The 22,503-nt window shown below is 43.4% G+C and overlaps 2 protein-coding genes across 2 annotated transcripts in view; one reads left to right on the top strand and one right to left on the bottom strand.

Moving 5' to 3' along the window:
• The window catches only part of CFAP58 (cilia and flagella associated protein 58), a 165,275-nt gene that overhangs the window by 63,805 nt on the left and 78,967 nt on the right, over positions 1-22,503 (top strand). The gene's annotated exons all lie outside the window — the stretch shown is intronic.
• On the bottom strand, positions 1,136-20,988 carry ITPRIP (inositol 1,4,5-trisphosphate receptor interacting protein). Its single transcript, XM_083441672.1, has 2 exons — positions 20,550-20,988; positions 1,136-3,047 (listed from the first exon to the last, which is right to left on the bottom strand). Exon 2 carries the CDS (start codon positions 3,032-3,034, stop codon positions 1,385-1,387), a length of 1,650 nt encoding a protein of 549 aa, XP_083297798.1. The 5' UTR covers positions 3,035-3,047; positions 20,550-20,988; the 3' UTR covers positions 1,136-1,384.

Genomic DNA, 22,503 nt, shown 5'->3' on the forward strand with positions numbered 1-22,503 from the left:
GCTCTTGAGAATAGCAGCAGCAGCAGTAGTAAAGTCTGACTTCCTAAGTGATAACTGCCATTTCCAAAGCTCTTTTCCAGAATAGAACAAAACTTGGCACATGTTCAGAATCACGGCAGATGCAAATGCAAGGTGGAAAGCAGCAAAGGAAGAGCCAATGGCTTATCTAATCCAGCACCCTGTTTTCTCAGTGGCCAATCGGATGCCTGCGGAAAACCCACAAGGAGGACCCAAGGCCAAGAGCACTCTCACCTCCTGTGGATCCCTGGTATTCAGAAGCATTGCTGTTTCCAAATGTGAAGCCAGAGCCCAGCCACTATAACTAGTAGCACCTTTGCCTTTCAAAAGGATCCTTTTAAAAAAAACAACCCCATACCTGAATTTTTGTCCTTCCTTTCCCCCACATTACACCAAATATATGGACACCAATCCAGGATGTCATCTTTGTAGAACAACCTGAATTTCAGGAAATCTGAAAACATGCGGTCATTCTTTCATTTTGCTGAGAACAGCAGTTTATTGCTGTGGTCTGCCTGTGACACTTAACATGTAAAAATAAACCAGAGTGTGTGCAATGCATCATAAACTCAGATCCCTGGCACCAAGGTAATGATCTGTTTAGGCCAGTGGTTAATCTAACAGTTCTGGAAAATATTCTTGCCAGTTAGGTCTGGTGCTATTGGAGAGAAATACGAAAAAGGTATTTTAGTGGTGTGTCAAGTCTTAAAAGTAATAGCTGGAAATGTAGAAAAGGCATGCTCAAATACCCTGCATGATGCTTGCATCATTGGATAGCTTTTTGTAGATATTCCCATTGGTTCATAGATATGAATATATTTCACTGGAGGTGGACAGAAATTCTAGATCCTCTCCAGGGGCTCAGGGTGTGAAAGTATGTAGAGGCTATCTAGATAGTTGCAGGAAGCTCTACTGGACCGGTATTTCTGCAACCTATTTCTGCATTTGCTTAATAGTTTAGGACAAAATAAAAGAATTCCCTTCACAGTGGATGATTTGTGAAGTACAGGGCTATACATCTATCACCAATTTTCAAACTATGTTTTCTCTCCTACAAGGACTCCTTTTGCAGAGCTGTCACCATCTCCATCTTCACATAAACAAACCACACAGACTCTACCAAATCCCAAGGTCTGTAATGTCAATATAGGAATAAATTAGATACCTCTTTTGCTTAAACTATTTACAACAAACTTTATACACAACAGTTTAAATGTTAGAAGCTGCATAAATATCAGCCAACAACATTGGGAAGAAAATGAGAGAAGTATCTCCATTCTACCAATCTTTGGAGTTATGTGAGCATATAAAGCAGTTTGCTCCCAATGGGGGAGATCTGTTCATATTGTAATTCTCAGAGATTTGGCTACAGGGGTTCTTTATGTAGTGAGGTCACTCGTCCATTGGGAACATGCATGGCATATTCATTTATTAAAGCTGCTGTGTTCTTTAGCATCTCATGAAACGTGTCCATAGTCTTTCTGTAAGCGTCTCGTTGCAATACAAAGCGGCGGAAAAGGTTTAGAGGTTCTGCCTTTTGGAACTCTATGGGGATACCCAGTTCCTCTGGCAGGTGCCTGTTCCCAACGAAAAAGTGGTAAAGCCTCTTTTCCTGCAAGCTTTTCTCTAAAAATCTGAGCATGTCTTGCAGCCTGGCTCGCAGCTGTGTAGAAGCCCAGTCTGCACAAGGAAGCGTCTGTAGTAAATGCAGCATCACTGTTTTCAAGTGGTAGTTTGTAAGGCTGCTTGCTCCTGTTAGACTGCACTGCTTTCCATGAAGGAAGGACAGAATCTGGAGGCAGCTGAGGTGGCAGGAGTTGGCAGGCAGAGTTTTGGAAATAAACTGGATGTATCTCTTCTCATATACTGCAAACGTGAGAAGCCAGTGAATGCTGGAAGAGGGGCCCTCTGCCAGGCCACTGCATGGGAAATGGGAGATGAAATATACATCAGAATCAGCATATTGTACCACCGGGGTGAGGTTGAAAGTAATGGTCTTTCCTGATCGAAACTTGATTTTTAGAGCCCCAGGCGCATCCAGGAGATTGAAAGTGAGGTTGAACTCGTACTTGTGTGAAATTTTGTTCCACGCCTTAGTAAGCGCAAGCTGGAACCACGTCATAACCTGGTCAGAATCAAGGTATCGAGTGTCCTTGTAACAAAGGAGGTCCTCCATAGGTTGGTTCTGCCTAGCTTGGTTCATTTTGCTGTGAAGAAGACACAGCAGGTCTTCCCCGAGCTTAGTCTTGTCGCAGATACATCCTGTTGAGTTCTCATCCGCCCGCAAGATCTTTATCATCCCATAACCCTGTTTGTCTGGGGAGACAGTTTCTTCCGAACACCAGCTTTCTAACTGGAAACAATATGGCTCCGGAGGGGTAAAAGGGACAATGAAGTCACAAGCTAAGGGCTTGTGAGCTCTCCAGTTCTCATACATGCTCCCGACTCCTATGGATTCTTCCACTTCCATGTCTGCATCTCGGTTACACACACTTCTCAGGGCTTCCAGCAAGTCATCTGCAAAGCCTTCCACAAGCTCTCGGTTTCTGGCGATATCACCCGTCACAACCTGGAGGCATTTTTCATAGAAGTTGGCCAATGTGGCATTGTCTGGCAGGACGACTCCCTTGAGCGCTTTCCCAAGGACACTAATTTCATCCTCCTCATTGGCATAATTCTGCCAAGTCCCTTCCTTGTAGTCCTGCCGCCAGAACTCAATCAGAAGGAAAACCACCATGGACAAAGCAGTCCAGAAATTCCAAGAGAGGGGATTGTGATTGTATTGCTCCTCTGTCTCTGCAGCCTTCACTGAAGGCTCTGTTAAGGTCTCCTGCATGGCAATCTCCTGCTCCAGTTTAAGCTGCTCCAGCCTCAGGTTCTCCTCCCGCTCTTTCATCTTCTGGATGACTTCCTGTGTGTTTTCTAGAACAGTGACATTTTCCTTTGGAAAGAGGAGCGGATGGTTGACGATAGCCGTGATAACCACCAGGCACACCCGGAAGATTCCTGCTGGCATGGCAAAAACTTTCCTGTGAGGAAGAGGCAGAGAAACAGTCAGTTGCGTTTAGATCCGCACATGCACACAAGGAAATCAGATGAATTCTCGGCTTAGTGGATCAAAACCAAACAAACAGGAACACAAGAAATATCTGCGAACTTTCAGATACAGGGTTTTATTCAATGTGGTGATAGCGCTAAGATTCTGTCTGTGCAAAGATTTCTTCCCTGCCCGCCCCCTAACTCTGTGCTGGGGTTTCCTCCAACCCTCTGGAGCAGACTTAGAGATGGTGGGGGAAGGAGGGGAGGAATCTCAATTGATGTAGCACTAATCCTTATTTATGTCACAATTTTTATTTACTGCTTGATTGTAATAAAATCTCAAAGCACAAAACATTGCGAGAAGTAAGGTTACAGGGAACCAGACAGAGGACCTTCTCGGTAGTGGCGCCCACCCTGTGGAACACCCTCCCTTCAGATGTGAAGGAAATAAGTAGCTATCCTATCTTTAAAAGACATCTGAAGGCAGCCCTGTTCAGGGAAGTTTTTAATATTTAACGCTGTATTGTTTTTAATACTTGATTGGGAGCCGCCCAGAGTGGCTGAGGAAACTCAGCCAGATTGGCGGGGTATAAATAATAAATTATTATTATTAGTATTATTAGTATTGAATACTTCCCATAGAAAGTAGTTATATTTTCTTAAGAAGATATTGTTAAGGGTCAGTATACAGCAAGGGTGTGTTTCCAGGAGTATGTGGCAAAGAGAGAAATGAAATTGATTTCTTATTAGTGAAGGGTGGGTGTGTAACACATCTAATTGCTTTATTATGAACACTTGTTTTGCCTGAATAATCTGTGTTCCCTTATGCACATGGCCTGTGAATCATGCCTCCAGAGCAGGCACCCCAAACTCGGTCCTCCAGATGTTTTGGGACTACAATTCCCATCATCCCTGACCACTGGTCCTGTTAGCTAGTGATCATGGGAGTTATAGTCCCAAAACATCTGGAGGGCCAAGTTTGGGGATGCCTGCTCTAGAGTGCTGCGGTCCATAGGATGCTCTGTTCCTTGAAGTCAGACACTACCAGAAGCTGTCCCTGCAGCCACCATTATGGCGCCATAGTGATTCCTGGGATCCCAGAAAAGACCTAGCTACTGCCGTTGCAGGATTCTATTTGAGGAGGAGTTCTGTTCATGGTGTAGCATATATCATGTCATCACTGTATGGCAATAGCACGGAGCCCAAAGGGTATGGGGAGAGGGGATCTAAAGAACCAGCTCCATGGCAGGTATAGAAATTAGTCATGTGATGGAAGGAGTCACAGGGAAGTCGTGGCTGTCACATGCAGCCCACCTGAAATATACATCCTGCATAATGTGAACAGTGAGAGGAAGCAGATGGTAATTCTGAATGCAAAAGAGCTCCATTTAATATTTCCACAGTGCTGATGTGGGTCGCATCCTTTATCTTTTAGTTGAAGTCTCTTTTGTTTTGCAAATTGATTTCCCATCTAGGTGTCCTTATATGTTTAGCAGCCTGTGCACATCCGAAAACGAGAGTGAGACAAGAGTTTTGCACTTAAGGGAGACAGATGCAAAAAAATAATGAAGAATGTAGATGTAGATGCAAACACAGATAAAAACATGAGGAAAAATGTAATGATAAAGGAGAGAGGATCAGGAAAGATTGTCGTTGCACTGTTGACATCACTGCAGGAACCCTTCTTCACATATCCCTCTAAAGCAGTGTTTCTCAGCCTTGGGGCCCCAGAAGTTGTTGGACTACAACTCCCATCATCCATGACCACTGGTCCTGCTAGCTATGGATGATGGGGTTGTAGTCCAAAAACAGCTGGGGACCCAAGGTTGAGAAAGGCCTAAACCAGTCTTCCCCAACCTGGTGCCTATCTCACCCTATAAATCAATCAATATACAAGAATTTTTTTGCTACTTTAGCAATAAAGAAGATCAGTATTCCCACAACAGAGCACACCACAATCATGAGGAAAGAGAACATGGATGCTGTCCAGAGATTTTTAAGAGGATTGGTGTGAGAAGCCAGGTAAGGAGCCCCTCTGTCCAGTGACACATTTTCATCACTAGGTAGCATCAACTGGCTTGGTTTCACTGCGGGGCTAAGGCATAGCCACCCCTTTGTAATTCTAAGACTGGATCTTTCACTACCTTACCGGCTGCCACCTTACCCTCAATCCTGGCAGTTAGTTACCATAGCAACCAGATTGGGTATGGCCGTAAAGCAAGGCCTTTCTTTATTTACAAGTGAACCACATACATATGACAGAGGAGTAAAAACCTTCCCAACTATAGGCAACTGCTAAAGCACCACATTCACTTTTGTCAGTCGAAAACATATCAATCTCATTGGCAATATCATCAACATCACTTCATTAATGGGGGCTTTTACACAATTAAACTGTTTGTCCATCTATCTAACATGGGAGTTGACCCTACCACGGTTGAGTATGCTTTTGATTGGTGGTAGTGGGGTGGTTAAAAACTATTACTGGAAGATGGATCAATAGTTTATTGCTGTTTCTCCCCGAGATGCTGGAGTCCGTATAGGTGATGCAGTGTAATGGTATATGCACTTCAGATTAAAAATAGGGTAGAGTGACCTTTTCAAAAGCAGAACCATCCATCTACTCTTACACGGCACAAGAGAATACATGAGATAAATGCTGCCCTTCCAATCTGTCTTGTCTACAGGCTGAGAAGAACAGTACTAGCTCAATCCCCACTGTAGCGACAATACAAATGCTATCGGATGGACAGAAGGACAATAGATTACAGCCATTTGAACACATAGGATCTTGACTTCTTTGTCAAAACTCACAATTAGCCAAACTGGATGTGCAAAGTAAGGGCAGGCGTATGAGTCTCTTGGCTCAACCTCATCTTAGCAAACATTTTAGAGTTGCTCCAGTCTTGCTGAGTAGATAAGGACAGCGAACCATCTATCTTCTTGTTTCTTTGCTTTCAATGATAGCATTAAAAAGAACACCCCTAGATCCAACACCAGAGCACAGAGATATCAGCACAAATCCTGCAACTGATTTCAGAGGAGCAAAGTGAAATGGTATTATTTCTTCCTGTCTCACCCTTTCCTAGGCGACATCCTCACATCCTTGTTACAAGTGCAGCACAATTATTTAATTTTTATCAGGTTGGATCTGCAGTAGCAGACGTTCACATAGCCGTCATTTGCACATTATTAGAAAATTGTCATTTTCTCCAGCACACCACTCTCCAAAGCGAAAGCTAAACCTCATCAAACACAGACGCTCTAAAAGCAAGAACACAACCACAAAAACCACACAAAAATCTGCCAGATTTTTTTATTAAGTGCTGCTGGTGGACAACACCCAGCACAGTGTGGATTCAACCCACTACCCATGATTGATGATAGCCCTGAAGGGGGTAGATAAACCTGTTTCTGCAGTCCCTGATAGAGAAAAACCAGAATTACTAGCTACAAGACTGAATTCTGTTTGGTGACTCAGAAACTACAAAGGTCTAGTCACTGGCGTATGACATGATGCCCACTGAAAAAGAAGTAATCAGGCCTCTGCCTCGAGGATCTTGCAGCTTTTGATAATAATGGGGAAGAGTGATGGGAGTGCAGGAAGGGTAACGAGAAATTGATCCGATGAAATTGCAGGTGTTTTAGACTTCATTATGGTGGTAGTGTGCTCACTGGAAGGACAGAACGTGAAGCTGAGGCTCCAATACTCTGGCCACCTCATGAGAAGAGAAGACTCCCTGGAAAAGACCCTGATGTTGGGAAAGATGGAGGGCACAAGGAGAAGGGGACGACAGAGGACGAGATGGTTGGACAGTGTTCTCGAAGCTACCAGCATGAGTTTGACCAAACTGTGGGAGGCAGTGGAAGACAGGAGTGCCTGGCGTGCTCTGATCCATGGGGTCACGAAGAGTCGGACACGACTAAACAACAACAACGTGGTAGTGGGAATGAATTAAGGGGCCATGCTAAACTTTTCATGGAAGAGGTGGGCTTTGAGGAGAGATCTGAAGGAAGGGCACCTTGCAGAGAGGGAGGTTGCCAAAAAGGTGGCTTGAAAAAGCAGGCAACTTTTGAGTGGCTCAAAGTCGGGTAGAGGCCCAGGGTTTTTATATGCCCCAAAGCCAAGCATTAGGAACACTGGAAACACATGGCGCTTCCTTCAGTTTCAAGAGAATGGTGCGTGGGTTCTATTACGTACAACGGAACTTCATAAAGTACAACTTAAAGAAGATACTGGGAGCACACTCAATCATTTGCCCAAGTACGTGCACAGTACAGCTATCTGAAAGGAAACATATGGAGATCTGCACAGATCCTCCTAACGCATCCCTAATTATTATTACAGTATAATTACAAGATAATGGTATAATCTTAGGAGGAGCATGGCTGTGACTGCCATGAAGGGACCCTAAACTTCTGGATTTGCCACTACACTATGGGTAGAAGAGTTGGAAGAAGTGACAATCAATGGGAAAGGGCTTATTGAGAGACAAGGGCAGAAAGATCAGACGGGGGAAGCTGGCCGAGGATCATGAAAATGAGGACAAACAGTTTGTGCAATTCCAAGAGGGGCTTAGAAGCCAGCATAGGGGTGTTGCAAGGGGTATACGGTGAGAGAAGCAAAGGGTTATTGAGCACATAGAACCAGGTTTGCCCCAATATATTTTGTTGCCTGAAGCCAGAAAAAAAATCCCCCTCTGCTAAGACAAATACTTTAGAATGAGGGTAGCCAACCTGGTGCCCTCCAGTTGTTTTGGACTTCATCTCTAATCAGCCTCTAGTCAGCATAGCTAACGTCCAGGGATGATGGGCGTTGTAGTCCAAAACATATGGAGGACATCGGGTTAGCTACCTCCCCTTTCAAGTCTTGATGCACCATTCAAACACCAAATACCTACCTTCATATATTTCCTCGCTATACCCTGCTGCATAGCAGAAGCAGCCCTGTAAAGAACAAATTTCCTACTAGGAACTGCCAAGAGTATTAGGGCTGCTTTGTTTAGAAGAGGCAATGGGGGAGGACCATGAATGGTCTAAAAAAAAGTGTTTATTATCTTAAACTCTTAGGTAATACTTCAATTAGAAGGCATCCAAATAAAATTGAGTATATCCTATTTAACTAAAAAAAGAGGAGGAAATAGTTATTTTCCAAACCCAAATCCCACCGAGGTTGTTTAAAAATAAGCTACAAGGTGCCTTCATCCGTTTGCAAGAGATCTTCAGGAAGTGCCACAGAGTTCCTTTTTTGGCTCTGTATTTTTAGAGAACAGCTTGTATATTTTGAGATTCAAATATAGCATGGCGGGGTGCCAGCGACGGGGCTTTGGTCTTGAAACACTAACTACAGGCGCCTCTGACATGGAAGTGAGCAGGGAAGACGCTTGACAGCAACAAGATAAGAGGTGGTGCTCATTAGGGGCATGCCCCAGTCCCCTACTTGATCAAATGGGCATGGCTTCTTCTACAGTCAACTGGAGGCCACAGTTCATAACAAAAGGGTGATTTAAAATTGGTTCAGCAGGGCATAATACAGAGACAGAAGGGGGGGACGGGACCAACAAGCAGATTTTATATGAAGTATGTGTGCATGACATCTATTTCTATGTATAAATGCTACATGGAAAACAGGCAACACCACCAACATGCTCCTTTCAAAGCAAGGGTGTGCAATCTAACAAGTTTTCTGGGAACCGGTGGGAAGAGATGCCACAAGCCAAGATCATAGCAAGACCTGCATGCGTTGAAGGTTTTTCCTTAAGAGACCTGCCATTTTGGTGAGAAGCAAGCTATGTTGGTTGATCTTAGTGCTCCAGCAGCATTCACCTCGGGGCTGAAAGGTGTGGCCGCGCTTCTTGCGTATGTGAGATTAGATCCATAACAACCATAATCCCAGCCCTGACAAACACACAAAGCTTTTATTAATATTTATACATGCTTTCCCACCCTACCTGTACACACCAGTTGGTTAGCAACATCAGATGGAACAAGGGCGTCACCAGCACCACTTTGCATGTCTACTTCAATGGGTAGTGTAGAGGGAAGAAAGAAAAAAGAGCAGAGCAGCTCTGACATAACCCCTTCAGGGGGTGTTTACCTGGCTTCTGTGATCGAGTGATTAAACTGCTTCGCTTTCATTGTGTTGCCAATTATGAAAGAGGAAAATGCCTCTGGACTTGTTTGGGCCCATAAAGATAGAAGCCAAGGTTCCCCAACTTCCCTTCTCCCAGATTTTTGTTACCCCTACAAAGCTAGTAAAAAATATATTAAAATGTATTTTTATTAAAGATTTCTTGGTTTACAAAAGTATGTGCAATGTCTCTTTTTTCAAATTACATTTTCTACAGATCAGTTTCATTTGTTGAGACATTAGTGTTACATTAGGAAGAAAAGGGGAAAAGAGGTGGAGGGGTGTGTGTGGCTAACCTGATCCAAAACAACCACCCACCCCACCACAACCAATCACAAATGAACAACCACACCCCAGGCCAACGCCCAACCTCTGTCAGCACCGAAGGAACACAAACGAATAGCAAAGAGAACCTGCACAAGCGACGCTGACACAAAACCCCACACGTACATTAAGTAAAATAGAAACATCGCCACCCGACCTCACCCCCACTCACCCATGAAGTTAGTGATGAACTCAACAAAGGCAACTCACTTTGGGAGGGGCAAGATTTGTGGGAAACTCAAACATAGGGATAAGGTCCTCGAAAGAGGTTCTGAACACTCTTCTGTTTAGCACCAAAAATGCTATTTCCTTTTGTGACATTTCATTGCAGCAGATTCTTGTAGGAATGTGGCTCTGGTTGGGATGCTAAACAGGGTGAACGTTTATTTAATTTTTATTTTATTTATGAGAAACTGCAAACACTTTTGATCTGTGGAAACTTTGGAGGTGAGGAGAAAGAGAAGGCTCATGCATGAAGCATTAAATTATGGTTTAGCGTTACAAATGAATCAGGCCAATCTGTCTTGACAAACTGTAGCTCACACACGTTTTAAAACCTCGTTAAAGGAATGGCTAAACAAGGAGAGTAAAACTTTATATATAGGCAGTTGTTTCAATTACACCTGCTGTCTCTTCAAAGCTCTTGCTATAATAATGGATCATCTATGAATTCTAGCGATACCCGCTATCATGAGACAGCTTATGTGATATGATGAAAGTTTTAAAAGATTAGGACACTCCATCTTAGAAAGATGATCAGCAAGGAAGCTTGTTACACATAAGAGAGTAAAGGGTGCAGCAAAGGAAAAGCAATTTATATTTTTGTGGTCTCTAAGCATGCCTGCAACAATGGCATTCACTCTTGGTGGTGTTCAAATGCTGAGTTTAAAATTATTCACTTATGCCGTATGGTCTAATACAAGGTTTTACTTTAATATCAAAGCAAAATGCCTGCGCGTGCTACCAAAGGTTAACTATTTAGCTGATTCTGCCTTGAAGAGGGATTTGTGATAGGATTTTATCCCTGTATTAACTGATGACAGGGCGGGGGTAAAATGGGGAGGTCGTTTCATCACGCAAGCATAAACGCTTGTGCTGAGAGAACAATCTCCTTAGAACGATAATGAATTCCACCCACATCTTTTTAAAAGTAGCAAATATTGCCTCAACATTTCCTTGTACTCTCCTTTGTGTTTCTTACATATCCTGATTCTTAGTTTCTCTGGCCATGTTTTCTAGGGACTCAGCTATAGAGTGGCAAATAAAACGTTTTAGGTGTCTTGTAAAGTGCAATATACAAATGTGACACTAGGTGGCAATGGTGAGCTATGGCAAATTCAATATATTTTCCAAAACGTTTTTAAAAAAAGCATTTTCACAGCGTTTTTGGTGTTCCACCAAGATTGTAGGCTGTCTAGGATTGCCACTGCCACAGCATACATAGTGTTCCTATGTCTTTAACAGCAGGCCAATATGCAGAAATAAAGCAAAGGAAGCTATTCGTATCACATTATCTCTATGGCCAGGAACATCTTTGCCAATTTCATTTCTGATGTCAGCAACGGTGCCAGCGGGATTTTCAAAAATTAACTTCTACAGAGTATCTGATCTCAGAAGAGCCCACCACAGGAAGGTTCATCCTGGTTGCTTAGGTGAAAGGAAAAGCAAAATATGGAGATTCCAAAGAGTAGAAAAGAAGACAGAAGCAGGAAAACTGCACTCAAGAGGAGTGGATAGCAACACCAGGGGTTCCTATCACTTGCTGTCTAAACAACTAATCAATCACAGTTCTGCCTTTATTTATTGGTTAAAAACACTAAAAGGTAGGAACAGCCAGACTGGCTTATCTCTCAGAAATTTCTTAGAAGGGTAGATGCACATTTGGCTTCAAAAGGAGTCTGGGGTGCTGTTGGCTATGGGCCCAGTGCATCAGTACTTCCTCTGCTAGCCTTTTGGGTGTCAGACTAGGTACCTGGGGATGAAGCAGAAGAAAAATGCGAAATGCCCATTTCTGCCTCCCACTAAGAACACTCTTTCTGATGGGCCCTGTGCTACCTATGCCAAAAATGGCAATAATGAGGTGACTGCCCTTCCCCATCAATGTGGCTTTTTAAGCTACCAATTAGGGATAGGTACACAGCAGATCGGACATCTCCAGATAGCTTTGTGGAGATTCAAAAGAAAACTTTAGTTTTGCCAAAATGCTGCCACTGATCACAAATATAGGAACATCCTGCTTTTGCCAGAGCCGTCAGTCACATGGCCAGCACTGGCCACTCTTTCCAGCATACATGCTGATATCTTTTGGAAAGGACCTCCCTTTCAATTATTACGGGTAAATAATTTTCATGGAAATCCTGACGTTTTTCCTGTGTGATGTTCGAAGTGGCTCCTCCTTTACCAGAGCACAAATGCCTGGCAAGCCAAATGGAGACCGGGTCAAGTATTTGTTCTTTCAGAAAACAATAGGAGTGACATATTGTTTAACAGCCTAAGGACATTTCCTGTACAAAGCAAACAGAAGCAGTGTAGTATTCCTAAAGCGAGGATGATCCAGTTTTTCTCCTGAAAAATAGCTGAACAAAATTGCACAACCAAAGTTATTCTCGACCAGTTTTATCTGAAACCTAGCATCCTGTTCTAAATTGTCTTTAAAAGTATGCTGTACTGTAGAAGATCTTAGCACCCAGCCAAATCTAATTCAGCACTTCTCGGTCGTGAGGTTTTACAAGGCACAACTACATGCGTCAAAAATGACATTCTGCTTTTTTCATTTATTGCTTGAGGACTGTGCTGCAATATTATGAAAGTTGCTCTGGTTTCAACGACAAGCTTAAAAGCAGCATCAGCAGCAGTTCATTTGATCACATTGCCTCATGACAATTGCTTTTAGGGACTCCCGAAAATAACAGTGCCTATGAAAAGGGGCCATACGCAATAACAATCCTAGTCAATACAAGCACTACACATAGTTTTTGACATTTCTCCCTTCCATTGGCCAGATGTATTCCTATCAGCAAGGGAACAATATGTAAGACCCAGGACCAGCAGATCCCACAAGATTCTCATACAGCAATTTTTTTGGTAGTATTTCAATAGGACTAAAAATCCCTATCTATCCAACAGGAACACTGGGCTGGGTAGCTTCTGCACACAAACAATGTACTGGGTTATTATCGTAAAATTATTGCCAGGCTTTAAGTGATTTTTCTCCTGGTCAATAAGGCAAATACTTTTATTCAAATCAACTGCTTCTGGAACCAATCCAGTTGCTCTCCTGAAATATTTGCCCAGTTACCTATTTGTCACATGAGCCATTCTTGCCACTTTTGTCATTTTTTGAAGGCAGAGAGGCAGTCCTACCCCATTCGTTTTATGGACTGAAACTGCTTCCAGCAGTAACTATGGTTTCCTTTATACAACCACTTGCCATTCTCCTGTCTCCTACCAGCATTTATATCTATCTATCTAGGGACACGGGTGGCGCTGTGGGTTAAACCACTGAGCCTAGGACTTGCCAATCAGAAGGTCAGCGGTTTGAATCCCCACGACGAGGTGAGCTCCCGTTGCTCGGTCCCTGCTCCTGCCAACCTAGCAGTTCGAAAGCATGTCAAAGTGCAAGTAGATAAATAGGTACTGCTCCGGCGGGAAGGTAAACAGTGATTCCGTGCGCTGCTCTGGTTCCCCAGAAGCGGCTTAGTCATGCTGGCCACATGACCTGGAAGCTGTACGCTGGCTCGGCCAATAAAGCGAGATGAGTGCCGCAACCCCAGAGTCGGCTACGACTGGAACTAATGGTCAGGGGTCCCTTTACCTTTATCTATCTATCTATCGCTCGCTCTCTCTATCTATCTATATATATATCTGTCTGTCTGTCTGTCTGTCTCCCACCTTTCTTTCATCATGGAACTCAAGGCTGGACAGGTGGGTTTCCAAGGCATTCCACCATCTAGGAATTGACCAGCCAGATCCAGACCTGATTTGCTTCAGCAAAGTAGCTGCATCATGTGCCCTCGGATCATGCCTTGGAACAGGAAGTTGTCGAAACAAAAGGAGGAAGTGGAGAAAACTTGGCAGAAAGCGGTGAGTATTCATGGTGACAAAATGCACTCCTGGACCAAAAGCTACCCCACTTGGACACTCGCCAATTACTAAGAAAGGGACAAGAATTAGATCTAGGTATAAAAGTAAACAAGAGCTCAAATGTTCCCTTATCCTTCAGGCAACTTAAGAGAAGTCTTATTTGTACCACTAGGGATATGCAGTCATTTACAGGCTGCGCGGTCAGAACATGGGCATTCACAGCAGCTTACAACATCTATCTCAAATCACAGATAAAAAGGGCTGAACACTCAGGCATCTCTGTTCAATAGCAGCTCCAGAGCCAACAATAGAACTGCTACAGACAGGGTTGCCATACGTCTGGACATACCCAGAATACTGTGGTCAAAGGCAGTAGCCACCCCACCCCCCAAAAACCCTTGTGTGTCCAGATTTTCACTTTTTGAAACATGGTAACCCTAAAATGATCCCTTTCAATTTCTCAGACAATGAAAAAGATTTAACAACAGGAATTCATTGATTGATTAGGAATGTTAAGGAAAATCTCGGGGGGCAAAGATACTCAACAGCCCAGCTTACCCTGGAATTTTCCTTAACAGGAATAAACAGTGCCCATAAGAAACTCTAAAGCTATAAAGTGTGATATCATTTAAAGTGTGAAAAGACTACCATACCTTAATAACCTCATGTTTTCAACCATTTACAGCTGATTTGATCAATTGTGTTGCTTCTAGTTTTATTTTACTTGGTCACTGGACAGTGTCAGAAGATACTGCTTTAAGCCTTTTAAAAGGTACTCCTTCTCTAGTCTGTTTGATTTATATCCAGGTATAAAAATACATTAAAGCTCTTGCAAAAAATTTGAAGATGAGAAAAGTTACACCAGCAATGAGACAGAATGTTTAGAAATGCATCAGAAAGTCACCAGATTTCCCTTTTTATGTCAAAACCCTTGAAGGGACCAAAAGCATACTCCAGAAACGGACCTCTCCAATTTAAATTGTCAAGGGTCTTGCCATAAATGAAAGACAGACGCCCACAAGTGACTGCAATGATGGGGAAGAGTTTGGGAAATAGTTCACGTGAAATCAATAGTTCACATCTGATGGACATTTGCTTTTCCTTTCATGTTTGTAAGAGATGAAGAAAGTGAAAGCCCCTTATGAACAATGAATTTGCCAGTAGTAAAGATGCTAAAATAAAACATCTACTGTTAACACCACATGCAGTTTCCAGAAGGAGAGCTGAGTTTCTGCATCACATACATTTAAACAGAGGCAGAGAATAAAGAGTACAAGAATAGACAGGTGTGGTGACTCACCATAGCATTTCACCCACTTTCATCGCAAAGTGAAGAATGCCAATGTACGTAACTTTCTTGCTTTCTTTCTATAAAGATTTATATACCGCTGCATCATGAAAATACATCACAGCAGTCCACAACAATATAAAAACATAAAACCAAACAACTCCCCAATAAAAAGTTTAAAAGAAGTTAAAAGCAGTAAGAAATTATGGGCGCTGCGGTACAACAACTGAAGAGGCACTGTGTCTATAATTTAAATTTAGGTAAATATCACTCACCCTCTTCCTTCTAGAAGCAGCAGAAAATATTAGAAGGGCCATGCCATGTGTCTCCATGGCAGATCCACCAAATACAAGGCAATTGGCCAACACATTACTCATCTGAGACACGTCTGTGGTGAGCAAAAATGGTTGCTTGGTTTGTAACCAGGAGGCAACAAAGAATTGCTTTGTAGAATAGCCAAATGGAAGTCTTCTTCTCCCATTAGAAGGCTAATTTGCAGCACCATGGAAATGATGCATCATGACTCTAAGGCCTCACAGTGACACAGAGACTCTCTCCATGTCTATACCTTCTGTTTAGAAATGATAATACTGTTCCAGATGTCAAAAAGCAGAGTTGGGCAGTTTTCCAGTTAAGAGCAGGGTGGATAAAAATCAATGACTTTTTAATTTAAAAAATAAATAAATCAGCTTTTTAAAAATTTAAATTAGATTTTTTAAATTTAAATTGGATTTTTAAAAATAAAATGCTTTTGTAGGAAAAAATCTTTCTAAATATAATTTTCTATTTAAGTTACATTACAGTCCAAGGCTATCCCTCAGGAAATAAGGATTAGTTTTAAGTTTTTCATGTATGCCAAAACTCAGTCTAATTTTTTTACCAACAACAAGGGTTAAACCACATCAGTTAACAAACATGGATGCATATGCCATAATGTTATTGTTGTTGTTGTTGTTGTTTAGTCATTTAGTCGTGTCCAACTCTTCATGACCCCATGGACCAGAGCACGCCAGGCACTTCTGTTTTCCACTGCCTCCCGCAGTTTGGTCAGACTCATGTTTGTAGCTTCGAGAACACTGTCCAACCATCTCGTCCTCTGTCGTCCCCTTCTCCTTGTGCCCTTTCCCAACATCAGGGTCTTTTCCAGTGAGTCTTCTCTTCTCATGAGGTGGCCAAAGTATTGGAGCCTCAGCTTCACGATCTGTCCTTCCAGTGAGCACTCAGGGCTGATTTCCTTAAGAATGGATGCGTTTGATCTTCTTGCAGTCCATGGGACTCTCAAGAGTCTCCTCCAGCACCATAATTCAAAAGCATCAATTCTTCGGCAATCAGCCTTCTTTATGGTCCAGCTCTCACTTCTATACATCACTACTGGGAAAACCATGGCTTTAACTATACGGACCTTTGTTGGCAAGGTGATGTCTCTGCTTTTTAAGATGCTGTCAAGGTTTGCCATCGCCTTTCTCCCAAGGAGCAGGCGTCTTTTAATTTCGTGACTGCTGTCACTATCTGCAGTGATCATGGAGCCCAAGAAAGTAAAATCTCTCACTGCCTCCATTTCCCCCCCTTCTATTTGCCAGGAGGTGATAGGCCCAGTGGCCATGATCCAGGAAACTGAGCTGCAACCTTTCACTGATTAATAGGTTGCATTATTTGATGAAGGAGTGTCCCCAATTAATTGGGTGAAACATTTAAAAAATCTCCCCATGTTGCTTCATTGTAGTACAAGGCTTGTTAATAATTGCAGAGGGCAGGAAGGAGGCTTTCCCCTTTCACTCCCACACAGTATCAGATACCCACTTCTAAAATGCTGCCTTCTGTGATACATGCATACCTCATTTAAAAACAAAGAAAGCACTCCTTTTCCTCAATACTATCGTTTTAGTCACGTGCTAACTTGTGCAGATTTAATACATTTAATCAACAAATTCAATCAATGAAGATGTCTTTGATCAGGTGAAAGCCCTAGCAGGAAGTAATGTAATCTTACCCCTTTCATGAGGGTAGACATCTTGATAGCCAAACACGTCACATGATTAGAGCATCTGGTAGGCCTAAGGGTATTTTTGCCATCCAGGTGCCCTCCAGCTGTTTTGAAGTACAGTTCCTGCCAGCCACAACCAACACATGCAGTAGGTGGCAGGAATGAACAAAGCTATATAATCATATTCAAACCAGGTTTGCCTGCAACCATTTTCTGCCTTTTGTATGAGCTGTTACCTGTCCTACTACTGAAGATGGGAAAGTTTTGGTTGTTTGTCCTGACAAGGTGCAGATTCTGCCAACTGTCTATTAAATGGTTTGGGGAGACTGGTCCAAATATCACTGTTTCTGCAGAATCTGAACTTTAGGTTGCTGATCTTTATCCTCAGGAAGATAATAATTCTCAATGAAGAAAAGATTTTGCTGAGAGTTGTTAGGAGGCCCAATTCGCTTTACAGAGCTACAATTTTCTTTAATAGTCAATCCTGTTTCCTAGGGAACTCTGGACATTGTAGCTCTTTGAGGGGAATTGGTGTTTCTAACAACTCTCAGCACCCATAACACACTACACTTCCCAGAATTCTAGGGGGCATGGGGCAGCCATGACTGTTTAAAGTGGTATACTGTAATACAGTGGTACCTCAGGTTACCAACTTAATTCGTTCCAGAGGTCCGTTCTTAACCCAAAACCGTTCTTAACCTGAGGTGTGCTTTCGCTAATGGGACCTCCTGCTGCCACTGTGCCACCGCCACACGATTTCCGTTCTCATCCTGGGGCGAAGTTCACAACCCGAGGTAACTACTTCCGGGTTAGCGGAGTTTGTAACCCGAAGCGTTTGTAACCCGAGGTACCACTATACAGTGGTATCTTGGGTTACATACGCTTCAGGTTACATACGCTTCAGGTTACAGACTCCGCTAACCTGGAAATATTACCTCGGGTTAAGAACTTTGTTTCAGGATGAGAACAGAAATCGTGCTCTGGCGGCGCGGCAGCAGCGGGAGCCCCCATTAGCTAAAGTGGTGCTTCAGGTTAAGAACAGTTTCAGGTTAAGAACGGACTTCTGGAATGAATTAAGTACGTAACCAGAGGTATCACTGTATTGCTTTTAATGTATATTGCAGAAGGGGCTTAGATGAGCCATCTCTACCATGTATGCAAATGTTTACATAAACTTGCAAAACAGCAGCAATCCACAACTCAAAATATTTTCTCCAAAACTGTCCATAGTGCTGAAGAAGTTGGTTCAAACTGCACTAGACTCTACTGCCAATTGGACTGCAACATGTGCCTCAGAAAGGTGTCACACAGTTGACAATAGTAGACATGGTTAACATGCATATTATTCAAAGTTTACACCACTTCCACTAAGTTAATGTTGTGCAAAACTCCAAAAATGCGGTTCTTTTCCTCATGTATCTGTTTTGTTTGTTGCACATTTCTCCATTCTTTCCCATTTACCTCACATCCTGCTTCTCTGCTAAAAAAAATGTGAGCCAGGGCTTTTGCTTATACAGCTGAGCTGGCACCTACTGCTTCTGGCAGCACATGGGCCAGGCATCCTCATACACAGCTGCATCCCTGCCCATGCCACACCCAAATTGTGCCAGCTCCCAACCTAGAACTGGAATGTCTACCTTTCAGGAGCACTCCGCTATTAAAAACATAAATGGAAACTATGCAGCTGGGCATAAATTTTGTGACTTTATGGTCACACACAGTTAGAGGCAAGCATTTTGTTGCACGTACTGTATATAATAGACAGCTACAGGCACACACCCCATCTTTGCTCAGAGTTGAGTCAGGTATATTTTTCAGTTCAGCAGTGAGTGGGTCAAGCCAAATATGCAAAATATAGTGTAATATTTCATTGAGCCCCTTCTTTGGGTACCCTAGTGGCTAGTTTCCTCTGATTTCTGCTGCTAATGTTTCTATCAGGTGCTTCCACCAATAATCATAATGCTTTTGCAAGCACTAGTTGTGCTGCTGCCCAGCGGAAGAACTATGCTGAAAATTATATTTAAACCATCTGTAACCTTCCCCCCCACTAGTGGCCAAACAGATAATTTTGGGAAGCCCACAAGAATGGCCTAAACGCAAGAGCACTCTCGCATTGTTGATCCCTTGCATCCCATGGTATGCTGCCTCTGATCGCAGAGGCCACCTGTGACTAGTAGCTATTGAGACTTCATACTCAAGTCCCCTTCTAGTCAGAAGTAGCAATGTTTCATCCAAATCAGTAGAATTAAATGAGTCTGGTAGCCCATCCCTATGCATATTTACTCAGAAACAAGTGCTACTGAGCTGTGCTGCTCACTTCCAAATAAGTGTATGCAGGATTCCTGCCCAAGTCTTTCAAGTTAGTAAATGCCCTCCCCAGGGAGGCTTACCTGCTGCTTTTTAAAACCGTTTTCAGCACCAGGTGAAAACCATTCAATTCTCATAGGCTCTGTTACATCTGCACACTCTTAATCCTCCAAATTGTAGATCTACTGTGCTCTCTTAGTAACACAGTGCGTCTTATTATACTTTTTTTTCTTGATGCCACTTACATGTTTATGCTACTTGTTATTGTTTTATTGATTGTAATTTAATTGTTATGGTTTATTGCGATAAGTCAGCCAGAGGCCAGTTCTATTGGGCAGCATATAAATACTGTAAATAAATTAGTTCCAAGCCTTAGGTCCTTACAGCACCTACCTGATGAGAAGCTAGATTGGATATGAACAGTCCTGACTGCAGGTCTGATGGACAGAACAAAGTCAGTGTTATTTAACTCACACATCCTTTATTCTTTGTCCCGTGTTATCTGAAGAATGTTATATCATTTACTATGTGATGGCAGCCCTTACTTTCTGAATAAGCAAATCAAAGGCTGCATGACTGGGAAGCCAAGAAATTAACAAGTCAATGACATGTTCAAGGCCTTGCTCCTAAGCACACCCATGGGTGTAGCTGCCCCCTCAATAAAAATCCATAGCAAACGGGGGGGGGGGGAGAGGGAGAGACCTTTTGTTGGGGGGGGGGGACAGAACCGCAAACAAAAATCCTGGCTATGCCCATGAGCACATCTCTTTAATATTAAGTGAAGCAGAAGTCAGTAGGGCTTACTTTTAAGCAAATGCATTTAGTAGAACCCAGGCTTGTGTGCAAAAAAAAAAAAAAAAAAAAAAGGATGCGCCAACATACAGAAGCAAGCTACAAAAACGAAGTTATTTTCCTGGGGGAAGTGAAGGGTTTGGAAAACAGACTATGTCTTTAAATGGTGCTTTTCTCCCCTGCCCTGCTTGATGAGCCTCTTCCGCTCTCATTTCTCAAGAAACTAAGAAAGATGTTGCCCTGCTCGCTACAAGCCCAACTTCCTCTTGCTAAGGCCACATCGCGCATACCTCTCGCAGACCCTCGGAGAAGCAGCTCCGCCTTGCTCGCCCTTCCTCACGAGGAGGCGACCTCCGGGGGCTGCGCGCAGCAGAAGGGGAGGGCGGAAGCGGGCAAGGCGAGGGGGCAAGACTCGCATCCCCCGGTCGGCGAAGATGGAGGTGCCTCCTCGATAAGCAACACGGGCTCAAACCTGGAACCGCGTTTTCAGACACAAAGACACACAACACACGCGCGCGCACACCAAAGCAATATATTGCATGGCCACCTTTTGGTGGCAGAATGTGTTAAAACTTCATACTTACAGCGTCCTGCAAACTTCTTGTATGACCCTAAACGGTTAACACGGATCTCTTTGCCCGCGTCCTTTCCTACGCCGGACTTTTTCACGCGGCTTTCATGCTGGATAAGTTTAGGCGGACAAAGGGCTCAGTCGGAGCTCCTTCCCGTTTCTCTCGGCATCCTCCACGCTCGTTCCTCTCCGGCTACGAAGCTGGCGTTACTACGACGATCACTTTCTAACTTACTCATTTCCTGGCGGCCGCTGTTTTTCGTTCTGACAACCACCGCCCCCCCCCTCCCACGCGCACAACTTTTGGTCGAGTCCCGGGACGCCCTTAAGGTGGAAAGCAAGAGAAAACTTTTTAAAAAATAAAATCAGCGCTCTCAGCCTTTGGCGATCACAGCAGAAACTCACGGAGGGATGAAGAAATAGCGGGCGCCCTTAAATTCTGCTTGTTGTGCAAGACGCGATGAAAGAGGAAAAGCAACGACGCAACAACTTTCCGGAGTTTGCTCCTCGTGGCTTGCAATATATATGAAATACAGAGCGACAACTGAAGCAACTCCCGCTGCTACCTCTATATAGGCAGTGTTTTCACCCCTATTAAAAATTCAGAAACTCACTTCCTTTCTTTACTTTTTTTTCTTTTTTGGTAAAATCGCATTGCCAATCTCTATTCGAGTCTGATCGATAATAGTCAGTTGCCGGTGCCAAGAATTTGGACGTTATAAATGCAGGTTCAAATACCCGTGGGCCTTGCTTTGGTGAAATTACTACCGTGCAGCCTACTCTACCCTACCCTCCAGGGTTGGTGTGAGCTCCCAACACTTTAAGCTCTTTGGGAGGAGAGTGAAGAAACAAATGAGAAAAGCATTTTAAACAATTTAAAGTAGATATTAAATGTTAATATGCAACAGCGTTTGTTTGGCAGAGGATGCAGGAGGCCTGGATTCAAGTGTCACGTGTTTCTGGAACTTGCTACCTGGCCTCCCTGTGGGCAGATCATCCTCAGACTCCCCCCCCCCCCCCCGTCTGTGAAAGAAGACATAATAATGGACAAAAAAGACAAGGACCACACTTTGCATATGAACAGCCTGATCCTGCCTAGGCCATTGGACTCAAAGGGTTTAGGTGTGCTTAGCTCTTCACAGGATTGGGCTTCTTAAACTGTGATTGATGGCTACTTGCCAAGATGGCTGCATTTCACCTGCACTCCTGCAACTCTGAATGCCAGTTGCTGGCCTGCACGGGTGGGCAGAGTGCTGTTGGTGTCATGTTCAGCTTGCAGGCATCCTGGCTGGCCATGGTGAGAACAGGATGCTGGACTCTTATTCCTTATACAGTGGTACCTCAGGTTAAGAACTTAATTCGTTCTGGAGGTCTGTTTTTAACCTGAAACTGTTCTTGACCTGAAGCACCACTTTAGCTAATGGGGCCTGCTGCTGCCGTGCTGCACGATTTCTGTTCTCATCCTGAAGCAAAGTTCTTAACCCGAGGTGCTGTTTCTGGGTTAGCGGAGCCTGTAACCTGAAGCGTATGTAACCCGAGGTACCACTGTACACGCAGCAGGTGTAGATTGGTACCCATGTCATTTTATTTTAGATTTCAAGCCTGTGGGCTGATTGTATGTAAGCCACTGTGGGAGCCTTTTTGGCTGAAGAGTGAGGTACAAATGCTCTAGATTAATAATAATAAATTAGGCTTGAAATGAGCATTCTCTTAAAACCAACAGAATCTGTTGTAATGCATGTGTGTGTTTTTTTCAGTTTGCAAAAAGAGGTTGCTCTAGCACCAGAGCACTTGTTCCATTGGCTTTGGTTGCCCTGATGCACAGTCCACAAGAAGGGTGCCATCTATACATCCGATTCTACATTCTACTACATTGTACTTATGGGGTTGGGGAATTAGAGGAGTTAAACTTAACATTCAAGGTTGCTAAAGATGCTTTGCAGCCAGGGCCGGATTTAGGTTTGATG

This window comes from Podarcis tiliguerta, assembly GCF_965153285.1.
Source record: "Podarcis tiliguerta genome assembly, chromosome: 5".
Lineage (NCBI taxonomy): Eukaryota > Metazoa > Chordata > Lepidosauria > Squamata > Lacertidae > Podarcis > Podarcis tiliguerta.